The following is a 25,345-nucleotide window of genomic DNA, read 5'->3' on the forward strand; positions in this document are numbered from 1 at the left end:
TTCCGCATTCAGGCTGACAGGGTCGGAACGATAAAAGTCAAACATCAAGCATATTCTGAGGTCAACCAACGCTTTATGCTTGTATATAGAGCGGAAAATAAGGACAGTTATTTGAACACTTTGCCTTTTTCATGTTATACACCACCATGTTCTGCCATTGCTTCGGGAGCCAAGTCAGCAAAGGAATTTTGTTTTTGGACCAGTGCGTCGTTCACGCTAATTTTGAGCGGGAAGGGGAGGGAGGGGGGTTGGTTCCGCAACTCTCTGTGTCCGCATGTCTCCGGACACGTTCAGAACATCGTTCTCCACACTGAAATTACTCTCCGAAACATTGCAGGTCGACTCCGACGAGACGCAGGTGTGCATTTTGCAACCTCTCGAGAAGATGGGTGCTCTGATGCAGAACTAAGAGACCCGATCACCAAATGCAGATGTGTCGAGAGAGGTTTCGGCACTGAGTTAGACCGCGCGGCATGCCTGAGAGGAGGAGGAGTCAAGCGTAAGTACTCTATGAAGGCGTCAGCCTCAATACAGTTGTATTAGTCGTACGTTGTCCAACCATCTCGGGATTTTAACGATTTGACGCACCAGTTGGACAGAATTTGACACTACATGTTTCAGAATGACATCCAACAACTCTGTCAATTAATTCCAAATCGAATCACTGCTTGTATAAGGGTCAGAAGTGGACCAACGCTTTATTGTCTTGTTCAGTTTGTGAAGCTCTTGCTCTTGAATAAATAATCCAAATTTCCTGAATTAGTAATCATCTGTTTGTACATACACGTCCAACAAATCTACTGACGACAGTTACATTCGGATAATTCCTTCATGGTGCATAGTTTTTTGTTTTACTTTATATTTTTAGTGTTTATATGCAAATCACAGAGAAACGAGCTGAAGGCTGTGAAATGAAAATTGCTGAAGAGATCATAATTTTAATGGCATTGCCTAAGGAAGGAAGTGGTTAAATGCATGCAAGCTGTCTATAGCACACAACACAGTTAAGACATTTAGTGGACACCTTTTCATTGATATATTGATTTCCAGTGGGCCCTGCGCGGATCCAAGCTTTCGCGAAGTGTTTTGGGTATGGGGTCTAGTGTTACGTCACAAGTTCGTTCCCGGTCCCATAGTTCACGTGGGCCCGGTTATATACCGTCGTCCATCTGCCACGAAATTGGGACTTCAGCGCTCTTGAAAGGACCACACGTTGTTCCATAGGCAGTAGCATTATCATCCGTTCAGCAGTTTTCATTTTACAGTCTCTAGCTCGTTTCCTTTTTAAATTACCCTTATATATTTATACTCTACCAACTACCTTACGGTGTGTGGTTAAGGGTACTTTGTGCACCACTGTCAAATCTTGCCTTTCCTGTTCCACTGGCAAATGGGCATCGGGTAGAAAGATTGCTGCTAGGCCTCCATGTTTATCTTCTAATCTCTCCAATTTTATCTTCAGGCTCTTTTCACGAGGTATACCTTGGAGGAAGCAACATTTTGGATCTTGATTGACTCTTTATGAACGTACGCTATGAAAACTCCAGTGGTATGCCACACTGTGATGCCCAACGCCACCCTTACAGCGTTTGTCATAGGAGCTAGCTGATCATATCCCTGTAGGGGATTGAACATCATTCGTTATGGACTACAAGATTCATCAGCATTTATTAATAACAAAAGTCAGCTTTTAAAACAAACAAAGACAAGAGCAACGCAGTAATTTTCTTCAAGAGTACAGGAGTAGCCAGTTAACTTTCAGACTGAACAGTGAATATTGCAACGCCAAGAAACAAATTCCTTGTCTCACATTGATCAGTTCAACTTTAAATTTTTAACTGAACAGAGATTAGCTTTAAATCGAGTGTGAAACATTAAACGGGAGAGTCGCATCACAAGTAAAATTTATAATCTCATATCGGCTTTCAAACAGCAACACAAGCAATCAAGTTTCACCAGAGTAGAAAGTACTTAAAATACCCAGAATTAAACAATAAACACTAAAACAAATTAATAAAGCATAACACGTTTCTCATAATCAGGTACTAAAGCATCATATCGACTCCAGAGCCCAGGAACATAAGCAATATTGTCTCTGACACCACCGGAGACTGGCGCGCCGCTCAATAGTCTGGCTGAGACACAAAAATTATAAAAAGTACAAATTTTAAAACAAAGAGCAGATACATATAATCACAGTGCAACAATATGCCGACCTCATTGACACACAGGCTAAGCCAAGCAATTTATTTTTGTCTCGACAGTTCAGAAAAAAAGCCAGTACGTATAGTAAATACAATGTTCACACTTCAGTCAACACTGCCACTCTTGAGTAAGAATTCAACAGCCATGAGAGAAGCTAAAACATACGACAGAAAGTCCAGTTACTGGTCCATGACTAACAAAACGCTTCTCATATGTGTAGCAAACAAAAGATTATTTAATAACCAGTAAATAACTGCCGCATAAGCGTTAAGAAGGAAGCAGCTAAATTTTAGCACTAGGTGCTAAGACATCCAATAAGAGACATTAAATCTGTAAGGCAGCAATACGTTAATATACACATATAGGAGATGGATCCCTTGTACCAAAATACTCAGAAGGTATCCCTGGGCAACATCTGCAAGTTTATCACAGGAGTTCTGATTCCCCCAGTACTTAATAGTATAACTAGTATTGCTTTTGTCACTAGTGCTTTTGCAAATTAGCTTATATATCTGCATAACTGCCTTCAGACAATCATTTTACATCTCTTATTACCGTTCTTGTTAACATAGTTATTCATTTAGTTCTGGTTTTGACAATGACTACAAATTTTATCTGCATCTGTGGTTCCAGAGTGACTCAAACACTTTTTTTCCAGTCTTTTCTACTCCTTAGTGACTCTTATTATAATGTTTATCAGAACTTAATTAAACCTTTGTTTGTGTTGAGTTCGTTCCCTATGGAAGAAAGGGTCTGAAGACTTCAATTTGACCAGATTAAATAAATAATTAAACCCAGTGGTCCCCAAACGATTTTTTGATAATTTTTCTACATTTTTCACTGTAACCTCGTTCATTACATTGAAGGAAAAAAAATTTAAAGCGAGAAAGTAATTTTCCTATGGAATTCTAATATAAAATGTAATGCTGAAAGCTACTGAGAGCAAAGAGGCTTCACATTTTTGTAATGAAAGAAACAAATTACACAATTACACATGAGTAAAAATTACAAATCAGAAATAAAAAGTTACTTGGTACGATAAGAAGCAAAACGTTCAACACACAGACCCACATTTCATTTCTTGCACTTGGTACTTAGTGATCGCTTACAGCTTTTTCCAACATATCGCTTTTCTTGAGTTTCTGTATTTTCATAATCAGGAGATTCATTGCGTCACATCAGAGATCGTCTGCTACAGTACTGAAGTGTGGGGTTCGTCCAGACTCTCTCTGTGGCTTCGCATAGCTTCTCAAGTACGCCTGCACAATTTCTCTACGGAACTTTACATGAGAGGTTGTATTTCCATTTGTGTGGTAGGATATCCAACAACACTGTACAGTGACATTCAATATCCAACTGAAAACAGCCAAGTATCATTTCCTGTTGCAGATATTTATCGTGTACAGATTCACATTTTGGTCCATTCTATCAGTACCAGCCATGCGCTTATTGTATTTTGTAAGGATGAGGGGTAGAGGAACTTCAGTGTGTTTCATCAGTCGATGTGTATATCTTTTAACATTAGTTATTATGTTCACAGCCGTTGTATCTGATGCTGCTGAAACAAACGTCGTTGTAGTTTTATTTACACATAAACAGATAATTTTCCGTTTGCATGGCAGATTGAATAGTAATTCTTTCATCTTTCTCTGTTTTCTTCTTTGGAAGAGGCTATTCTGTGGGATTTTCTCAGTGTCCCTAAAACCTTTTTCTCTAACAAAAATTGACAAATTGATACTTACAAGTTGTCTAAATAGAAGTGAAATGGAAATAATTTCATTTCTGGAGGTAGTCCCTGACTGCAGAATCTCAATCAAACGTCTAAAAGAAAAAGAAGTGTTCGTATGTTACAACAACAATAATAATAATAATAATAATAATAATAATGATAGAAAATTACAACAGAAATCGGCATGATAGAATAATGTTAAAGAGTTGTCATTAGTGCGTAGCATTACTTTTATGTAACGCTGAACATCCAGCATGTGTCCCTACGATACAAATAGTGTTCTATAAATTTATGTAAATGCTATGTGAGTGTTAATTTATTAGGAAACTAGTTAAAGTTTTTTTTTAACCTGATAGATACAATATTTTAAGGGGACCTGGAATGTCCTATACCTCCAATGTTAAATGTAAGGAACATTTTCTTATGAACTATTAACACCAGAATGATGAAACTGTTACAGTATAATATTACATATATTTAATACCATGTAACATATAGATTTTAATTTATTGGTGTTTTTTGGGAAGATATTAATTATTTTGTTACTGAAAAGAATTGACATATTTTTTGGCATAGTATCTTTGAAATAAAGCCTGTTATCAATTATGTGTCACAAAAAGGCTATGATACAAGGTGTATATTGGCACTGTTTACACTCCTTGAAAATTTTAAGTCGTTATCTCTAATAGTTTAGCAGAAAATGTTCCTTATATGGCAAAAAAGTGAACTTGTGGAAAACGAGTTTGAAAGTTTCACTAACATTTTAGTGGAGTCCAGCACCATAAGAGGGGTTTTCACTGTCACTAGATATCTCCCCATCTAGCCTTCTTTTCACACCTTTCATTCTTTGTCTGGCTTGCCTCTCACACTCCTTTTCTTTCCTTTCAGCATCCCGTTTCCTCTCATTGTCTATCGACATCATTGCACTCACCATGTACTTTCCTGGCATCACATCCAACTTTTGCAGCACATTGCACTTTATAATGTTACCTTTGTTGTACGTAGCGATGTCATCATATACTCCAAAATGAAGAGTATGAATTTCCACAAACACATTTTTTGGGATTCTGGTCCAAATTACATTATTCACACTCTCATTTTGATTTTGTGTACGTCCATGGAGACATTTCTTCAAGAGTTCAGTTGCAGAAAGATCTCTGAAAACTGGTTTTATAGCCTTCATGACAGTTTCTGGTAGACTGTGATGATGCTTGTATATACGTTCAGATCCCTGATATTTGTTGTACTTGCACCAGGAATTGGGTCCCTGTGGGCCTAGTCCATGTAGTGGTTCCTCGTCAGTCGATAAGGTGTGATAGTAAAGTGCCATTACAGCCTTTTCCATTGCATCAACACTGTGAGTATTTTGTCTTATTGCCAGTCCATAGTCTCTCTGCAATCTGTTTATTACCTCGTCTGTCAATCTTTTAGCTCCACCCAAAGATTTTCCATCACTGAGTACTTGACCTTTCATTGTGGTCTTCAGTCGACACAGCCTTGTTCCCACATGTTTCTGAATGTGACCTATGCACTCCTGTTTAGTAATGGTAACATCATTTCCATACGGTTTCAGCTCAGATACAGCAGTAAAAGACTTCGAATCACCATCACCCAGGAACTGTAGGTATCTGACCTTGTACCACAGAAGGGAGCGACTGAAAATGTCTTTCACACCGGAAACTTCCATGGCCCCACTAGACCCACTGTAATTCCTTCGACAGGTTTCTGCATGCTCACCCTTCACTCTTTTAGGACACCTACAGTGCTTGGATTTAATTACAACATCTACAACTTTTGTAGTACCAGCACTTGTTGCCATTATTACCCCATTTTGTAAAGTGTGCCCGCGCTTCTGCCACGTACCATCTAGTGCGACAGTCAGGTCCCGAAGATTCTGAACATCTGGAATTTCTTCATTCACCGCCACAGCCTCCTCCACTGCTTCTTTCATGGATTTCGTTGTTGGTGGTGGTAGATTCATTACACCACAAAACATTTGACCAGCAGAGTATCCCTTACCGATTGACCTCAGAGCATAAACACATCTAATATTTACACCATAGTACTTGCTTTTCTCACTATCAGTTTCACCTTGGCCTATTTCGACATATTCTGAGTTCCAAACTGAAACACTATAATGACAACTAGTACAATGGAGACAGATTTCTGCTACAAGTCCTATGTGTCGCTTGACATTTACTGACATACTCAATTTGCAACATTCCTTACACAGTACTGAACTCTCAATCACCTTTGAGAGCAATGAAATGTTAATTATTTCGTTCATATTATCCCCACTAAACTTCTCCAATAAATTCAATGTCGCGACATGCCATCTACAACACATTATTGAAAATAATATTTTCAATACTTGGATTTGAGCTACAGGTAAGATTAATATGTCATTTTAAAGAGGAAGATCTGTAGTATTTTATTTCACAATAAACTGAAAATCCAAAATTTCGTCTTTTTAGATTCCGGGTTCCCTTAATTGTTATACTTACTCTAAACTCATGGTGTGATTAGAGTCAGGCTATAGGAAAATTTATTTAATTCAATTGACAGTTATTCCCACAACTGCTTCACACAACTAGTAAAACGTGAATGAAAGAACAAAAGTTCAACAATCCTTAAATAAGGATAACAATATTAAATACGTTCATTGCTGTACAGAAAAAAAAATCAGTGAATAAATTGTCCTGTCACATGTATCATTAATGTAACTGTGGCCAGTCATGGGTTTAAAAAAAATCGTAACATCAAAATGGAGTTGTCCGACATAAACTAATGTAGGTGGGCGTGTTTCTACACCTGAAAGATGACGTCTATTCAAAGTTCGCCTTTGAATGACTCTTGCGCATCGTACAGCATCTGCAGGAACCAGTTGGCACCGCAGAGTGAGCTGTGACAAATCGATTACTTCAAGGACAATTCCGGGGCAGACGCCCTGTAGCGTGCCTTCCACTGGCGCCAAACCACCGCCATTTGGTGCTTCAGTGGAGTGAAGAGAGAGCTGATTAGGGGCCAGGGTGGAAATGTGCTTTGTTTTCTGAACTATCGGGTTCTGTCTCGGTGCCAGTGATGACCCTGTGTTGGTTACAAGGAGGCTACTTGAGGGCCTGCAAGCAACCTGTCTGTGCTAAACACACTGGACCAACATCTGGAGTTGTGGTCTAGGGTGCGATTTCGTATGAAAGTGGTTACAGCACGCCCGCTGACTGCAAATTCTTACATCAGTCTGGTGGCTCGACCTGTTGTGCTGCCATTCATGGACAGCATTCCAAGGGATGTTTTTCAACAGGAAAACTCTCGCCCACATACCGCTGTTATAACCCGACATACTTCACAGAGTGTCGACACGTTCCCTTGGCCTGCTCGATAGCCAGATCTGTCTCCAGTCGAGCACACATGGGCCATCATCAGACGACAACTTCCAATGTCATCTACTAGAGCATTAACCGTCCCTGTATTGACCGACCAGGTCTAACAGACATGGAACTCCAGCCCATAAACTGACATGTGGCCCCTGTACAACACAATACAAGTACATTTGCATGCTTGCATTCAGCATTGTGGCGCTTACAACGGTTATTAATGTACCATCATTTCACATACTCACTGGCTTTTCTCGTGCTTACATTAACCCGTGATCGTGCAACGTTAATCACTTAAATATGTTACTTAGACAATGTATTCCTGGAATTTTGATACTCTGTGCTACACATACTTGCGCCTTTTTGGAGAATGATATTTAGGATATAAAGATCCTGGTGTGGTAAGCGATTGGGCGTTGAACTAATTTTTAATATTTAAATACATTTATTAAACAACAAAAGTGTACATGGGTGCTTGAGCAATGTACAGCTGACATTTAGGGGTGAGATCAGTGTCTGCTTCGATAGTTCTCGTACCCAGCAAAAGATGGCAACAGTTATCTCTAAGTTTTTACATTTGAAGGTTAGCCCGTCTTCAGTTTCAGCAACTGATACAGTCGTTTTTAAAGGACCTTACTGAAAAATTGTAAACTTGCAGGAACGAAGAAAAACATTCTGCAGATGAAAATATGGAATGTAGCAGGATGGGCTTTCTAATGTTTAAATAACAGAATGAAATACAAGTTTTACATTATTGCAGCTGCTAAGTTTTGCAAGTTCTTTGAAAAAAATAGGTGCAGAATCTTGGAATAAGGTCCTTTTCTTGAGGAAGTAATTTATACATACGGTCAAGTTACGTTTTTAATAGTGTTTTAACTTGTTCTTTTTTTACTCGTAGGTTTCTTCAGAACTGTAACTCTAAAGAAAGTACATACATAGTGGTTTCATTGACCATCATCATCATCAGCAGCATTGTTACATACAGGCCATTTCATCAAATCATCATAGAAATACCTGTATCGATGCAGAATGTAATAAAGTAAACGTTGAATGGTTTGCATTTTGTTCCTACTAATAGCCACTGGTCCAGTATAAGCCTTTTCAAAATTAAAAACAACAGACACTTCCGGAAATAAGAGATCGAATATATGCTTCTATAACTCTCCCTTGTATTCAGAAGTCACAACACCTGACCAACTTGCATGAAAAAACATGGTTGGGAGCTGACTTTCAGAAATAACAGCTGTTGAACTACGAAAAGCGAAACGTAACGCACAGTGCATTAAATATTCCATTCCAAGCGAAGTGGCGCAGTAGCTGGACTCGCATTCGGTAGGCCGACGATTCAAACCCGCGTCCGGCCATCCTGATTTAGGTTTCCCGTTATTTCCCTAAATCACTTCAGGTAAATGTCGGGATAATTCCTTTGAAAGGGCGCGACCTACATTCTTCCCATCCTTTCCTAATCTGATAGGACCAGTGATCTCCCTGTTTAGTCCCCCAAATCAACCAAACAACCAACCAAGCATTAGGTATTCAATAGATACCATGCGAATATGATCACCATTGAAAGCGCATTATTCCAGGAATAAAGCCATTTCGAAAATGACGTTGCTCTAACAAAGTCACAAAAACGCATTTACTACATGTGGAATCAAGACCTATGTGTATAGAATCTGGTAAGGTCCTTAACTCATTTTCTCAAAATTTGGAGTAAGGCCCTTTCAGACATGACTGTATCACGTAGTAAACAACTCTTGCCACTTAAACTCTTTAAAAGGCTGCCCATTAGTGCCCAAAGGCTCTTGGAATTCATTTACTTGTCTGACACAGGCGATAACAGTAAGATTACTTAAGGCAAGTTACGACCTCACATTGAAATCCACGACGAGAAATGTAATCAATAAAAGTCGATAATTAACCCTTCAAAATGTCAGAATAGTTTGGTTCAAAAATGGCTGTGACCACTATGGGACTGAACTTCTGAGGCCATCAGTCCCCTAGAACTTAGAACTACTTAAACCTAACTACCCTAAGGACATCACACACATTCATGCCCGAAGCAGGATTCGAACCTGCGACCGTAGCGGTCGCGCGGCTTCAGACTGTAGCACCTAGAACCGCTCGGCCACCCCGGCCGGCTCACAATAGTTTGGATACAGCAAGGTAAACGGACACTAGTCCGTGCAAGACGTTATAAAAATTTAAATAAAGATGTCGGACAATAGACCTTTCGAATATTAAACAACTTTCACTACGGCAAAAATACTAAAAACAATTAAGGCAGAAAAATCAGGAAATAGATGCCGGGCATAAGGCTTTCAAATTAAAAAAAAAATCGGTATAGAAAATATAAAGCGGCACTGGTCATTTTAATGATTAGTGACTAAAAACAATTAATACAAAAATCAACGATAGATGTCCGGTATGATAAACAAATTTCAGTGTAGAAGGGATCAGTGGGCACTAGCTCTTATATTACCCGACATGATTTCCAAATCATTGACTCGTCTTTAGACTGTTACTTGTAACAAAAGACCGCAATGTCAACAGAAATTTGCATCTGTTTCATGTTACTGAGAGAGTGCTATGTGGAATTTACACAAAAAAACCTTTATGCAGTTTGCAACCACCACAAGTGCAGTGCCAGAATTATGGAGCCAGTTAGCAGTCGTCCAAAACACTGGGGAGGCCGTCTGACACTGGAACGGTGGCCACTGCACACAGCGAAGTACCACAGCAATACAACGTGCCACGTATTTAACAGCCGAGAGCACGTTACATAAGCAGCCAGTTTGAGTTCTTAAAAACTGCGAGCTATATGAGATTACGCATTTCAAAGACAAGAGGGAGCACGAAACCTGCACAGTGAACAATGATTTAAAAATGGAAAATAAGTTTATCACTTGGTGGTAGTGCTCGGCAGAGGCATCTACATCTACATCTACATCTACATGATTACTCTGCAATTCACATTTAAGTGCTTGGCGGAGGGTTCATCGAACCACAATCATACTATCTCCCTACCTTTCCACTCCCGAAAAGCGCGCGGGAAAAACGAAAACCTAAACCTTTTCTGTTCGAGCTCTGATTTCTCTTATTTCATTTTGATGATCATTCCTATCTATGTAGGTTGAGCACAACAAAATATTTTCGCATTCGGAAGAGAAAGTTGGTGACTGAAATTTCGTAAATAGATCTCGCGTTGGGACACCTGGTAGTGCGAGAACAAAAACACCCGCCAAACATCATTTGCTCATCTGGATATAGCTACAAGAACCGAACTGTCAGTTATTGTGCACTCTCACTTAATACTGATCGGAAACAGGACTTTATCACCGGGATAAGCTCGCCGCGTAATACATCGGTTCTCACCACAATTCCTTCCGGCGCGGTCGTTGACAAGTTCCGTGAGCCCCAACTCACCGCCGCGTCCGGCATCACCCATCGTGCTCTTGCGGGCCAGCACACACTTGGGCTCACTTCACATCCTGCTGGCGTGAGCTCTCTCCTGGCCATGCTGTCTACCCGGACCTGCCTCGCTCTGCCGGTGCCTCCGTCATCCGCAGGCGACTGGCCACGGTTCCATCCCATACCACTTGGAGGGGCTCATTGTCATGCTCACCGATCCCCGACCTTCTAACGTTCCATGTGATCTTTGGCAACAACTGCGCGAAGTATCGATACCTCGCACCAGATGTATCACTCTACATTAATTATTTTTTGAGTTACGACTTGTTTCCGTCAGTGTACTTAGGTATGTTATCAAGGACTCGCGCTTAAGGCTCAATCTCCATTAGCTGTTAAATGTGTCTATTGAAAACCAAATCGCTCAAATGGTATATATGACTTAGCCCCCAGTAAAAACTGGTGTGTTTTGTATGGTGAGTATCACATGTCTCAAGGATCCTGGTGATCGGTTGCAGATGCTGCCTGCTCCCCAGAAGAAATGAAGGATCTGCCAGTGAAGTGTGCATGCGTCCAGGAAGGGTACGGCTCACCCGAGGACAGAACGCAGTGCTTGCGACTGACAGCGGACCGGGATAAGCATGAGAGTACTGCACTACATGTGGCTCCCTCAGCCGCACGACACCCGCTTCGCTCAGAGAATAGCAGTAATGGTAGGTACCATTTTGAAAAAAAAAAAAAAACTTCAGTGTGCGAGTGAGGGGCAGAGATCTGTAGTTCTCAAACACCAGGGGTGTTCTATATTGATTTACACTTTTCTACCATCATTCACGTAGTACCATTTGACTAAAAATCACATTTGCTACCCTTAGGCGGCAGGACAAACACTAGCACTGTAATCCCTGCCTAGCTCAGCGCATTTTCCCAACTGCTGTCAATTACATGAGTGGACAACATGGAATGTGATCATCATTCCTTAGGATAGCTTCTGTGGAGAAAAACTTCCCAGTTGAGTTGTAAATTCCTTGCTCTTCTTCCTTCCTTGCTTCGTTTTGTAGTGTCAACTACTTTCCAGTCTTCCTTGCCTCCTTGGTAAGTCATTCAGTCATTACATCCTTTTTCATTCTCTTTTTAAAGAGTTTTTTCAGCACATGCTCTCATTCTTTAGACAGATTATCATAATTTTCACCACAGGTATTTCAAGTCTTTTAGTAGCTTTTAATCTGTCATCCGCTCCACCACTAATTTAAATCTCAGCATCAGAAACCGCTTTTTCGCTATTGTTATTCCAGACATATCTTGGATATATCTTCCAAATTTTGGAATTGAATGATTCATTAGCATTTTCAGTGAATCAGCAGACTCGTCCTTTTATTTCCTTAAAACTAAAATCTACTTTAAAAACCATATTTCCACTATATGCAGCAGATTCTGTAACACTGAAATAGGGTTTCACTTCTTTGACCGTATAATTTGGTCTGTGGTTATGATTATTAATATTCGTCTTTAAATTAGTAAGACTCTTTGTTCGAAAACATGCTTTTCTTGTTTTATAATATGCTTTGAGCATTCCCATTTATAAATAAAAAAACACCTTATGAATTGCACTAATAAATCTACAGACACTAGACTCCATACTCAAAAACACAACACAGTTGAAGCAACAAACTTCCCTAAAGCAATCAACTGAAGAGTTTATCTGTACCTAAAAATATGAGATCGCAATTACAGAACCGTTCTGTGACATACAAGAATGAGATATGCACTAAAGAGCCAAAGAAGCTGGTACACTTGCGTAAATCGTGTGTGGAGCCCCCGAGCACCCAGAAGTGCCGCAACACGACGTGACATGGACTCGACTAATATCTGAGGTAGTTCTGGAGAGAATTAACACCATGAATCCAGCAGGACTGTCCATAAATCCGTAAGAGTACTGGAGGGTGGAGATCTCATCAGAACGGCATGTTGCAAGGCATCCCATATATGCTCAATAATGTTAACGTTTGGGGAGTCTGGGGACCAGTGGAAGTGTTTAAACTCAGAAGAGTGTTCCCCGAGCCACGCTGTAGCAATTCTGGACGTGTGGGGTGTCGCGTTGTCCTGCTGCAATTGCCCCAGGCCGGCGGAATGCACAGTCGACATGAATGGATGAAGGTGATCCGACGGGGCGTTTACGTACGTGTCACCTGTCAGAGATATCTAGACGTATCGAGGGTCCCTTATCACTCAAACTACACACTCCCCACACCATTACAGAGCCTCCATCAGTTTGAACAGTCCCATACAGTGTCCATGGATTCGTGAGATTGTCTCCATAACAGTACACCTCCATCGGCTCGATACAATTTGAAACAAGACTCGTCCGACCAGACAACATGTTTCCAGTCATTAACAGTCCAATGTCGGTGTTGACTGGCCCAGGCGAGGCGGAAATCTTTATGTTGTGCAGTCATCATTGGTATATGAGTGGGCCTTCGGCTCCGAAAGCCCACATCGATGATATTTCGTTGAATGGTTCACACGTTGGCACTTGTTGATGACCCAGCATTGAAATATGCAGCAATTTGCGGAGGAGCAGTACTCCTGTTACGCTGCACGATTGTCTTCAATCGTCGTTGCTCCTATTCTCTCAGGATCGTTTTCCAGCTGCAGCGATGTCGGTGATTTGATGTTTTACCGAATTCCTGATATTCACGGTACACTCTTGAAATGGTCGTACGGGAAAATCCCCACGTCATCGCTACCTCGGAGATGCTGTGTCCCATCGCTCGTGCGCCGACTATAACACCACGTTCAAACTCACTTAAATCTTAACCTGCCATTGTAGCAGCAGTAACCGATCTATCAACTGTGCCAGAAACTTGTTGTCTTATATAGGCGTTTCCGACAGCAGCGTCATATTCTGCCTGTTTACATATCTCTGGATATGAATATCCATGCCTATACCAGTTTCTTTTGGCGCTTCAGTGTAATTCTCAAGGTAAAGCTGACAGTCAGAAAACCAACAGAAACTAATGGATGAAGTGGGTGGGCATGGAAAATTTGAAAGTCAAACACTCATCGTAATGTATACTCCCCTATAACTCGGCAACCAACAAAGATTTTGTGTTGAAATCTTCACTATGTAAAGCTAAAAGAACGAAGAATGTTTTGGGACAAATTAAGAAAATTGCATTTTTTGCGTAAAGGTACTTTATTACCCCCTTAAGGAGGAAGTGGTTACAATACTCCAACAGACAGCAGGGGTAAGACAAACAGTATTCTAGGTAGCCGCAAGATGGCCTGATCCTCTGGTGTAAGACTTCTACTGGTATCCACAGCAGAGGACAGAGGTCGCTTCGGAGATGGATGTTCCACAGTGCGAAATGTATTTTCACTAGGCAGGTGAGGTCAATTGTCTTTATTAATTGAGTCTGCCGCCTAAGGCAACAGCAAACGACAATGACCTCTAAGTACAGGTGCAGGCATGAGCCACGATTTGCAGCCAGCTGCTACAGTGCACTTAATAGACATCACCAGAGCCCATTCCAAATCACGGGTGAGACCCTCTACAAACGTAGCTGTTGCTTTCTTGGTTTCCTTCCTGACCAGCTGTTCCCACTAGAGACACAAAATGACACCAATTAATTTTGATAATTCACATAAACTTTCAAGCGAACAAACGTGGCTCCTGAAACGAGGTGGCGACTTGAGGAACTATCTGCAGTCGGATGTAGCTAATGGAATCAGGAGACACTGCAGAATCCTCTTCCAAATCCAAATCACAGTTGACACCCAAGACAAACATACAATGTGGACTCTGGGTTTCTGTCCCAACCTGTTAGCTGATCGCACTACAAACATTGTGTCACATATTCATAAAGTAATGACAACGCAATGACTTGCATATTGTTAAGCTTAAGGCTGCTGGAAGCCACCAAGGCCACTCACAGATAAGAAATCAGAGACAAAATTCCGGCCGGTATGGCCGAGCGGTTCTAGGTGCTTCAGTCTGGAACCGCGCGACCGCTACGGTCGCAGGTTCGAATCCTGCCTCGGTATGGATGTGTGTGATGTCATTAGGTTAGTTAGGTTTGAGTGGTTGTAAGTTCTAGCGGACTGATGACCTCAGATGTTAAGTCCCATAGTGCTCAGAGCCATTTGAACTATTTTTTTGGTGGGGTGAGTGGACTGCTGTAGCCTGTTGTGGGGTTGTGTACCACTAGGGGCTACGGCGGGGACGAAGTCTCTCCGTCGTTTCTAGGTCGCCAGTTCAGTACATACATACATACTCCTGCTTCAATTAATGCCGTATACACTGAGAGAACAAAACTCATGGGGTACCTGGTAATAACGTGTCGAGCCTCCTTTTGCCCGCCGTTAGCACTGACAACAATACGTGAACGCCACTGTTCTCGGTCGTTAAGTGAAGGCCGTCGGTTAAGTGGAGGCTGTCGGCCTCTGTGTTGTCGGTGGAGAAAGGTAATGCCTGCAGTTTGGTATTATCGGCACACTCTTGGCACTGTAGATACCGGACGATTTGCAAAATGGAATATCTCATGCGTCTAGCTCCAAATACCACTCAGCATTCAAAGTCTGTTAATTCCTGACGTTCAGCCAGAATCACGTCGGAAACCTTTCCACATGAGTCACCAAAGTACAAATGACAACTACTCGCAATACACTGTCTTTTTATACCTTCTATACATGGTACTACCGACATCTGTACATGTGCATAACATGTTTTACTGTCTTTGGATCTCCATCATTCGCATTTGACATGATTAACTTGCGCAAGTTCATATGGGTGAATTTGGCAGAACAGACACGCGAATCTTTTGGCCCTGTACGAATGTCGCGGGTAACATTCGTGTCCAGTTTGTATGGCGTTAGAGATAATCTTGCGTGAGACAAGCAGGATGTTTTAATTATTTGAGACTCTGTTATTGTGTTGTCCCTTTGTCAACTGGGAAGACTCTACATTTCTTCCCATTCCTACAAGATCTGGTTCTCCAAGATGAAGACAAACTCATTGTGACGTAACTTACTGCAGTTGAGAAAATCTGTCTCATAGCTCCCTCGAAATCGACTATACATTGAAATAACTCTTAAGTGATCTTTGCTTCTGAAGTTTTCTTCAATTACCCTCTGTCGCCGTCTGCTTTGCCAAATGGTCTACAAGCTCATTCTGTGTGGTACTGGAGAGTCTTTTAACCCAAAGGAGTTGTACACTTACATGTCTGTGGAGAAGTTTATGTAAGCCCAATGCATGGCCGTTAGTTTCCGAGTTTGAATTTTAATGATTTGTTAATTATACATAATTTCAAAAACTGGTGAGAACAACGGTCTCATCGGGTGGATTGTCTGCATACAGAAGGGTTTCTATTAATCGAAGGACTTAGGCAATAAAAATCCCGAATGTTTGAACATTTTTCTAGATTGCTAGTTTCCGCAATCGCCACCGTCTTTTGGTCTTAAACCACCTGCAAAATTTATTGAAATTTGTCGGCGTGGTGGGTATCATAGGATGACAGATAAGATATTGATATAGCCAGTAATCGAAACTGATGAAAATGTTACGCTACCTTGAGCACATCATCGTCCAAGCTAAATGCAAGATGGACGAGTTGTTTCACTAAAAGCACATTTATGTATCTTAATGACCATTTTTATGCAGTACTCGATATTAACATTATTTTATTTCTGTTTCTTAGGTTTACGAAGAAAACGAAGCACCAGGACACTTCTGAGGCAACAGGACAGGATGCGCTGCATATTGCTCAACAGTGGAGGTGAGCATTCTATGTGTGTGGTACACACGCTAGACTTTTTGTGCTCTTTTTATGCATCTACACGATTACTCTGCAGTTCACACTCAAACACCTTGCAGACCACCTTCAGACTATTTCTCTACCGTTCCACTCTCGGGAGAAAACGAATCTTTATACCAAGTCTTCGAAAAAAATTGTCCCCCTGCAAGCTTAGAGAACAGGTCCTCAGGATGCAGGAGGGGATAGTCTTCAACCTGTAGCTGAGGGTTAAGCATAGCCTTGAAGTCGCCACACACTCTAAGACACCCATCTGGTCTCTCGAGGACAACCAAGGGTGTCGGACATGAACTGTAATGGACTGGAGTGATGACTCCCTCTGTGGTGAGACTGTCCATTTCTTGTTGAAGTGGCTGCTGGAGGGCGTGGGGAACTTGCCGGGCTCAGAAGTACTTTGGGCGGGCATACACTTTCAGCTGGAGTGATGTATGAAAATCTTGAGCACAGCCGATGCCCAGCGAGAAGAGGTTCTGGAATTCCGTGCACAATGTATCGACTGCCGGGAATGGAACCTGGGAAGACGCCAGATGAACATTGTCATCAATGGCAAAGCCAAAGGCCCAGAATGCATCCAACCAGAAGAGATCCCCTGTGCCCGCATTGTTGACCACTTCCCAGCGAACCGATTTATGCATGAAGGAAGCCGTGAACTGACCCAAGAGGGCGATCGCTTGCATATTATAAGTAAGGAGGCGCCAAGGCGGGGCGCCAGGGGGGGGGGGGGGGGGGGGGGGCCCAATCATTGCATAAGAGGAATAGTTGATCAGTGAGCCTGCCGCTCCGGTATCCACCTGCATCTGCAGCAGGCGACCATTGACCTGAACATCGATCATCAGCTTGGAAGATCCTGAAGGCTGCACCTTGTTGACATCCATGGGTATAGGCCCTCGATGGTAATTGGCCAGATGAGGAGGGGGCTGCCGAGATCGTCAGATGGAACTGACATGGTCGTTTGGGTACACATAGCACAATACGCCCACCTGTCAGGGCTGTCTTCCTGTACATGGTCCTTAAAGCATCCCAGTTAGGACAGGAGCCAGAGGGGCTGGTGGCGCTGGCGAGGGTGCAGGGGCCTCCGTGTACTGGCGGTCTGCTATGGACCTGCAGAGCCGTCGAAGGGCGCAAATTCCTGGACAGGGCGGCTACCCTGTCGACGCTGTGCAGAACGGGACGGTCGGCTCCAGTCATCGGAACGGACGGCGGCAACGTATTTGACATCCGCCAGCGATGCGATGGGCTCCAAGGCATCGTGGTTGCAGAGGGCCGCCACTTCCACCCAGGATTCCAAACGCTTGTCGGCCGCCATAGAGAGTTTATACTTGAATACTAGATCAATGATCTGGTCCAGAGCAGGATCGTCGACACTGAGGGCGTCGTGCCAGAAAGCCGCATCAGGGGCGGCCTGGATAAGGTGGTCGCAGACCATCTCGCCGCTTAGGATGCTTTGGAGACTCATGCGTTGAAGTGACATTTCCAGCTGAGACCTTGTAGTTCCGCTGCCCATTGGCGATAGGATTATCCAGCCTTCTTGTGAAACTAGTACAGTTCGACACAGGCAGCCAACACGTGGTACTGTCATCGGTAGTAAGCTGTGAGAACCCCACAAATCAGAGAGAAAGTCAAAGAATCCGGAGGTCGAAAAAAAATGATTCAAATGGCTCTGAGCACTATGGGATTTAACATCTATGGTCATCAGTCCCCCCCCCCCCCCCCCCCCCCCCCCGAGGTCGAGGTTGAAGTGTCGTCAAGAGAACATGCACTTTGGACTGGTTCCAGGACAAAGAGTAGGAACGACTAGCAGCCTCCTGGACAACCTGGTGGATGTGAAAATGCTGCTGGAGCCGCATTTGTATGTTTCCCAGGCTTCAGCATCCTCGTTGAAAGCGGGAAAAGGGCGGGAGTGGTGGAACTGGGTGGTTTTGCAACAGTTCCGTAAATACACGTTCCTGTGTATCCTGAGATTTCTTGCAAAACTGTTGAAAACCTTCTAATAAGTCGTGCACACTTTGGACGAGCTGCTGAAGTACAACTTCCACCATAAGGAAGACACACGCAGGCACCAAATAGTCGCCACTTGTGTTGTGACTCACAATTCGTAATATTTCACAAACACAACTTCTATTGATGTAAGTTCATAAGGTTGATGACTGAACAAAAAACGAAAGGTAGTAATAACGATGTCAGTAAAAGTCTCATAAGTGAGGCAAACAAAAGTTCACTTCTGAATTTCCACAAAGGTTCGTGGTAACACATGTACATTAGTAAGAGTCCAATTCAGACACGAAGACGTAATCTTCAGTGACCGAAGTATATGAGGTCGCCATCAGCAGTGAACTGAACTTTGGGACTGGTTATAGCCCCTAAATAGCTGTCTCCAGCCAATCAGGTTTTGGCATAGTGATACTTCCTGTAAGCCGTGGCTCGAGCTCCCCCTGCAGCAAGTAGTGCTCGGAATGTCTGTTTCCATTATCTTGTATGTAAATACATGGTGCTTTTGGTACTCCTTGGGCATAGACAACCTCGTCCTCTATGGTGTAATATGGATTGCCGAACCTCAGGGGCTTCCTTGGCTCCGGTATAACAGAAACCTTTAAATTGCCGTAGTAGTCCCGCTAAATTTACTGTTTCAGTTTATTTCGAACGGTGCTTCATGCCGAACTTGTCAGCAGCGTTAGGACAGTGTCATATACATCAGGTAAAGTCGTGACACACCGGGAACATGACATTCAGTAAACGCACGTGGAGACATATACAGTCCGAAAACGATTATACATTCCATCTAACCTACATAAAGCACCTTGCCTTCTGTGATACTGTACTGTGGATTTAATACCCATTTTTTTCTAGGTGGCGGTCGGGCTGATTGTGTGCCAGGAACGAGCTTTATGATTGATTGCAACAAGTGTATTTGTGGGCAGTGCGGCAGGCGTGCGTACTGTACCAAGAAAAACTGCCGGAATGTACTAGATGATGGTAAGTCTAAGCATGCACCTGCTACAGCAGGCTAGCATGCGATGATTTCGTGCTAAACCTGCACTTAATATTAAGCAATCAAGTCATTTCTATATCTGTGTCTTCTCATATAGTCCGCTGTCCACAATTTTGTACCTTGCTTAGGGTTTTCTGTACCAGCATCAGCGTGTTTCTATCCTTTCAGTCAGCAATAAAAGGCTAACGTTACTGCTGTGTAAAACTGATAACATTCTAAAAGATGTACACCAATGGTCAGGGGGAAATAAAGTAACATAAAGAATTCAGGCAGTGTAAGTCTCTATACAAACGAAAATAATAAATTTATATAAAACAAAAATAATAACAATGTTAAATTAAACTTAAATGGCGACTCAGTAAACTGTGTGATAAACACTAAAATTTTAGGGGTGAATACAGAAAAACAGCTGAAGTGAAGAGGACATACGACAAGGATAGCAAAACTAATTTCATCTGCATTATATGTTTTAAGGGTGCCAGGATCAGTTTGTAAAAATAATTGCCTCCAAGTAACTTATTATGCCTCTGTTCACACGGTCAATAGATAATGGCATAATTTTCTGGGGCCACAGGGAGACAAATATTAGAAAAAAATTCAAATTAGAAAAGAGATATCTTAGAATAATAATGATAAGGAACAAATGGGCTCACTACCTGGAGTTATTTGGAGATCTAGGGAACTTGATTGTCCCCTGCGAAAATACTTTTCAAAGATTAGTATATATCAGCAAAAACATACATCAATATGCCACAAACAGCTCTATAAACAAGAACAAGAGAATGCCTGCTGTTAGAAAGAAAACTAAAAGAAAGGGCTGGGGTTCGATTCCCGGCTGGGTGATGTGTTATCTTAATCATCACCATTTCATCCTCATCGACGCGCAAGTCGCCGAAGTGGCGTCAAATCGAAAGACGCACCCGGCGAACTGTCTACCCGACGGGAGGCTCTAGTCACACGAAATTTTTTTTCTGTTTACTTAACGTCTGCCTTAGTTCGGTACACGTTTTCGGTACGCAGTTTCGGAATACACGAACTTGTTCCTTGTATAGGCGAAGCTCGATGTAACTGCTGAGCTGCTAGTGGGCTCTACCACGAAAGTTTTCCGCAACGTAGCCCGCCATCGCACAAGCTTTTTGCCCTCGTTATGCAGCCGCTCCGGAAGACAGGTACCTTCACCTTGAGGAGGATGAACTGTTATGGTGCTTTATGTGAACATTGTCTGAAAATGTGCCGTGAATACGGTTGGTAGGAGAAAAGTAAAAAACTAATACAGAACAACAGATTTACCCCGCATTTAACTTGCACAGTACTGGCCAGCTGGTTAGCTGGTCCAAGTAACCTGCAGTGATTTGAGTTGTTGTAGTTGCCATTTAGTCAAATAACGACGCCTCTGAAGGAAATACTGTTGTCTTGTAATCTCTGAACTCCTCCGATATCCGAGTCCGAGAAACACATTTCAGAAATGAAACTGCTATCTGCTACGTTGATAACGAGTTGTTTAACAACAGAATCCACGAAGCCATCGAAGCGCCACATTTTCGCCTCTTCTTTTATGACATGCCGTTCTGTATCCCGCCAGCGTTCGGCAGTGGCGTGTGACAAAGCTCCTTGTATTACTTCCATTACGTCTGGCAATTCCAATGTATTGTTATTTCTCGAGACAAATCCCCTAACTTCGCTCCAACAACGGTGGCAACATTTTTTAATTTTATATTTCAAAGATATGTGCAATTCAGATTGAACAAAAAAAAAAAAAGAAAATATGAACCAAATGGAGTTTTTAACTATGATCTATGGACTAGCAGTTTACAATTCTACCTCACTACAGATTATTTTTCCGTCTGGTTCGTCATTGTTCTCGGTATTTGCCCTGGGCGGACGTCACATGACACCCCTTCAAGTTCGTCATTGAATACTTCACTCTGTTTTTATCTTAAAGAGAACAGCCAGCCCTGTGACCCAACACGCTAGCAGATTCACCTCTCCATCCCATTCATAAAAACCGCTTAATTTCAGTAAATAAGTTTCCTCGGAAAACTTCAAAGATGATTTTTTCTGTAAACTTGTGAAAAACTTTCAGAATAACCTGCTTCCCGCCTCTTTTTAACGGTGTTCCACATGCGTATTTCAATATGGAGCAGGAAGCAGCGTCAGCCATTTTCGCACTACATATTAAGAGCTCGATAATGAGAGCACAGAGACTGCGACTGTACTCGATATTTTAAATAAAAACAACGTAGATAAAGTACGATTAAGGAAAGCAATGATGGCTGTTAACACATTAGAATTTCTTCTACTTAAATTTACTGTAACATAGTAAAAGAAATCTAATACAGAAGTAGAACCTATTTTCAAGAGCGTAACAACACCAGTGTACGTGTGCTACGGCTGCTGAACAATCATCACGTTAGTATTTGTTTACATCAGGTTTAATCTTATACTGAATGAAGTATAGTCAAGATACTGCTGTCTCGTGATCTCTACGTTAATATTTTCCTTCTCATTTGACTAAGGGTTCTTGATGAATTACAGCAAATATTGTCACTATTGTATAGTGAGGACATGCTTACTTAATCGGTAGGTTAAGCTGAATTCTCCGTCAATGTCTCAAATCATCACTTACCTTTGTTTGTATATTGTAAGAACTCGAATTTTTCTAGTTACTCCTTACTTTTTTCTTGTTTATGATTCTCTGTTTCACATTAGGGGGGAAAGTTGTTACCCTGGGTAGCTAGTTCGAATTTTGAATTAGCCACTGGTGCTGTTGTTATGATCTTCAGTCCAAAGACTGGTTTGAGGTAGCTACTGTAAGCTGTACAAGCCTCTTCATGTCCGAATAACTACTGCGACCTACATCCTTTTGAACCTGCTTACTGTATTCATTTCTTAGCCTCCCTGTACAATTTTTACGCGTACACCCTATCCACACTTTCCTCCAGTATCAAATTGGTGATCCCTTGATATCTCAGAATGTGTGCTATTAAGAAATCCTTTTATTTTATCAAGTTGTGCCACAGATTTCTTTTCTCCCCAATTCTGTTCAGTACCTCTTCATTAGTTACGTGATCTACCCATCCAGCCTTCAGCATTCTTCTGTAGCACCACGTTTCAAAAGCTTCTATTCTCGACTTTTCTGAAATATTTATCATCCAGTTTCACTTTCTTACAAGGCTATACTCCAGACAGATACTTCATAAAACACTTCCCACAACTTACATCTATATTTGATGTTAACAAATTTCTCTTCTTTAGAAGCACTTTTCTTGCCATTGCTAGTCTACATGTTATATCCTCTCTACTTCGGCCATCATCAGCTATTTTACTGCCCAAATAACATTACTAATCCACTACTTTTAGTGTCTCATTTCTTATGTAACTATCTCAGCATCGTCTGATTTCATTGTGCTATATTCCATTACCTGTGTTTTGCTTTTGTTAATGTCCGTCTTATACCCCCCCCCCCCAACCCTTTTGTGTATTAACGCAAGTGCTGTGTATTGTGGTATCTTAACTTCAGGTGAGCAACATAAATTTGAAAATATTTCTAAAGCTGAAAACTGATGCATATCTGTAACCTATTATGAAATGGCGATGTACAGGCCAATTAGTTACAATTTCATAGACGGTAGTTGTTATGTTACATAGATTGCTCAATGGATTGGGCCAGCTGGGCAAACTGGATTCCGCGCACGGTTTAGTACAGCTGATGGTATCCTCACTCTACGCGAAACAATTAGCAGAGCAAATGAGTAGCATCTACCTCTTTACCTCGCCTTCGTAGGTTTCGGAAAGGCATTCGATTCAATCAACCATCCGGAGGAGTTTGAGGCTCTAATAGAGACAGGAATAGAATAGGCGTATACAGAAGTTTTATACAACAATGCAAAACTTACACAGCGTTTGTAAATGTAGTTGAAGAAACCAATGAATTTCCCATAGAAAAAAGTATAAAACATAGCGAGCCTACATTTCCAAAACTTTTCCCAGGAGCCCTCGAAAAAGCGACGTGTAAATTAATTTTGAAAACAAAGGGAATCCAAATTCAGGGAGAGAGATTAAACAACCTGAACTTCGATGACGATATTGTACTATTTGCAAATAGTATAAACGAACTTCAAATACTGTTAGTGAACTTGCGTCAGTCTGCTCTCAACTTGGTCTAAAAATGAACTATGATAAAACCAAGATCATGATAAATGAACGTACACCGAAGCGAAGCGTATCTGTTGAAAGTAAGCAACTTAACAGGGTCTCAAAATATGCCTATTTGGGTCAACTGCCAACTATGAAAGGAGGCCTAAAACCAGAAACATTCCGACGTATTGAGATAGGCTGGCGAGCTTATGGGAGATAATCCTCAGTTTTGAAGTCAAAAATGTGGCGGAGCTAAAGGAAACTGTGGGATCCTACCCACACGTGTAATACAGGGTGTCTAGAAAGCTGTTCTAGGATAGCTAGACAACATACAAGCAAATTATTTTAATGGATTTTATTACAGTACTTGAATTGACAATACTTAGCTTTAGTTTCTACATGATGGATCGCAAGCAATTGGCGACATGCAAATAATCAATGTCCTTCAATAGATACAATGTCCATGCAAGCTAATCACACAAGTTCATAGATCACTGCTACCGTTAATATCAGTGCTTGTCTTCTAGTGCCGCTCTTCTAGTGCTCTCCTTCTAGTCCGGCCGCGGCTCGGCGACGTGTTGCTTCTATTATCTTCGTGTAGATGCCGCTCTAGTCGTGGTGTCCTCCCAGTCATCGTACTATTGGCTGACATCGTGTCACAGCTGTCGATGCTCTTGCGTTCTTGATCTTCGTGCCGGCGCTTGTCGTTACGCTGGAACAGAAACAGTCTTTGACCAATGTATACTGCCAGTAATAACAAGTGATGTGAGACATGGATATTAAATGAGTTCATTGACAGAAAACTAATAGTAGCCCAAACAAGAATGTAAAGATCCATATGGGGCTACACAAATAAAGGCAGAAAGAAAGCAGCTGACTTGGGACAGCTAACGAAGGTCAGTGGCATAATGGAAAGGGTGGATATCTTGCAATGGGTGTGGGGTAGTCATGTCGCTCGAAGAAAACATTGCATGTGGTCAAAACAAGTACTAGACTGGAGCCCAGTTTACCAAAAAAGACCAAGGGAGAGACAGATGGGACAGAGATTTAAAGAAGACAGCCGGGTTGAACTGGCAACGGGAAGCTCAAGATCGGCAAAATGGAAGAATCTGCAAGGATCCTACGTTACACACTGACTCAAAGAGGCCACATCACCAAGTGATCGAACTGGTTGCTGATGATGATGATGATCTGTTGTTATAATGTAGTAACATGTCTAGTGTAATATACAGTTTTCATTATGTATTTCCCTTTGAAGGCAACATGAGAAATGAGAAAAACAAGACAAACAGTGGCACAACATCAAAAGAAACATAGAGTGAATCAGCGAAAGAAGTAAGGTCAGATTACCAGTAATCTTTAAAAACAAAACAAATTTTTCTATAACACTGACAACAAAGTACATGCAAGAGAAAAACAACAATAAATAAAACAAAACTAGAGCATTTTGTATCAGTGCTTAAGAGGCTACACTATGTGTAAACAAATAACCCCACCCTCTGTCACAACTTGCCCACTATGTTGTAAATTATTACGGTGTGTATAATCGGAGATAATGTCAAGTCATGATATTCCTGATAGCTGAGCGTAAGAGAAAAATATGATGATGCTATATTACAAGGTATCTCATTTCGTATTAATATTTCTCTGAACCCTTCTAGTACAAAAATTACTGAAAAAATTGTAACAACTACCC

The 25,345-nt window shown here is 41.7% G+C and overlaps 1 protein-coding gene across 1 annotated transcript in view; it reads left to right on the forward strand.

Moving 5' to 3' along the window:
- Positions 1-470: 470 nt before the first annotated feature.
- The window catches only part of LOC126298124 (U-reduvitoxin-Pr21-like), a 36,334-nt gene continuing 11,459 nt past the window's right edge, over positions 471-25,345 (forward strand). The window contains exons 1-4 of the mRNA XM_049989442.1: positions 471-499; positions 11,235-11,429; positions 16,410-16,487; positions 19,371-19,496. Coding sequence (XP_049845399.1) covers positions 11,258-11,429; positions 16,410-16,487; positions 19,371-19,496 — 376 coding nt within the window. The 5' untranslated portion in view covers positions 471-499; positions 11,235-11,257. The remainder of the gene's footprint in view (positions 500-11,234; positions 11,430-16,409; positions 16,488-19,370; positions 19,497-25,345) is intronic.

Source organism: Schistocerca gregaria, chromosome X (genome assembly GCF_023897955.1).
Source record: "Schistocerca gregaria isolate iqSchGreg1 chromosome X, iqSchGreg1.2, whole genome shotgun sequence".
NCBI classification, from domain to species: Eukaryota; Metazoa; Arthropoda; class Insecta; order Orthoptera; family Acrididae; genus Schistocerca; species Schistocerca gregaria.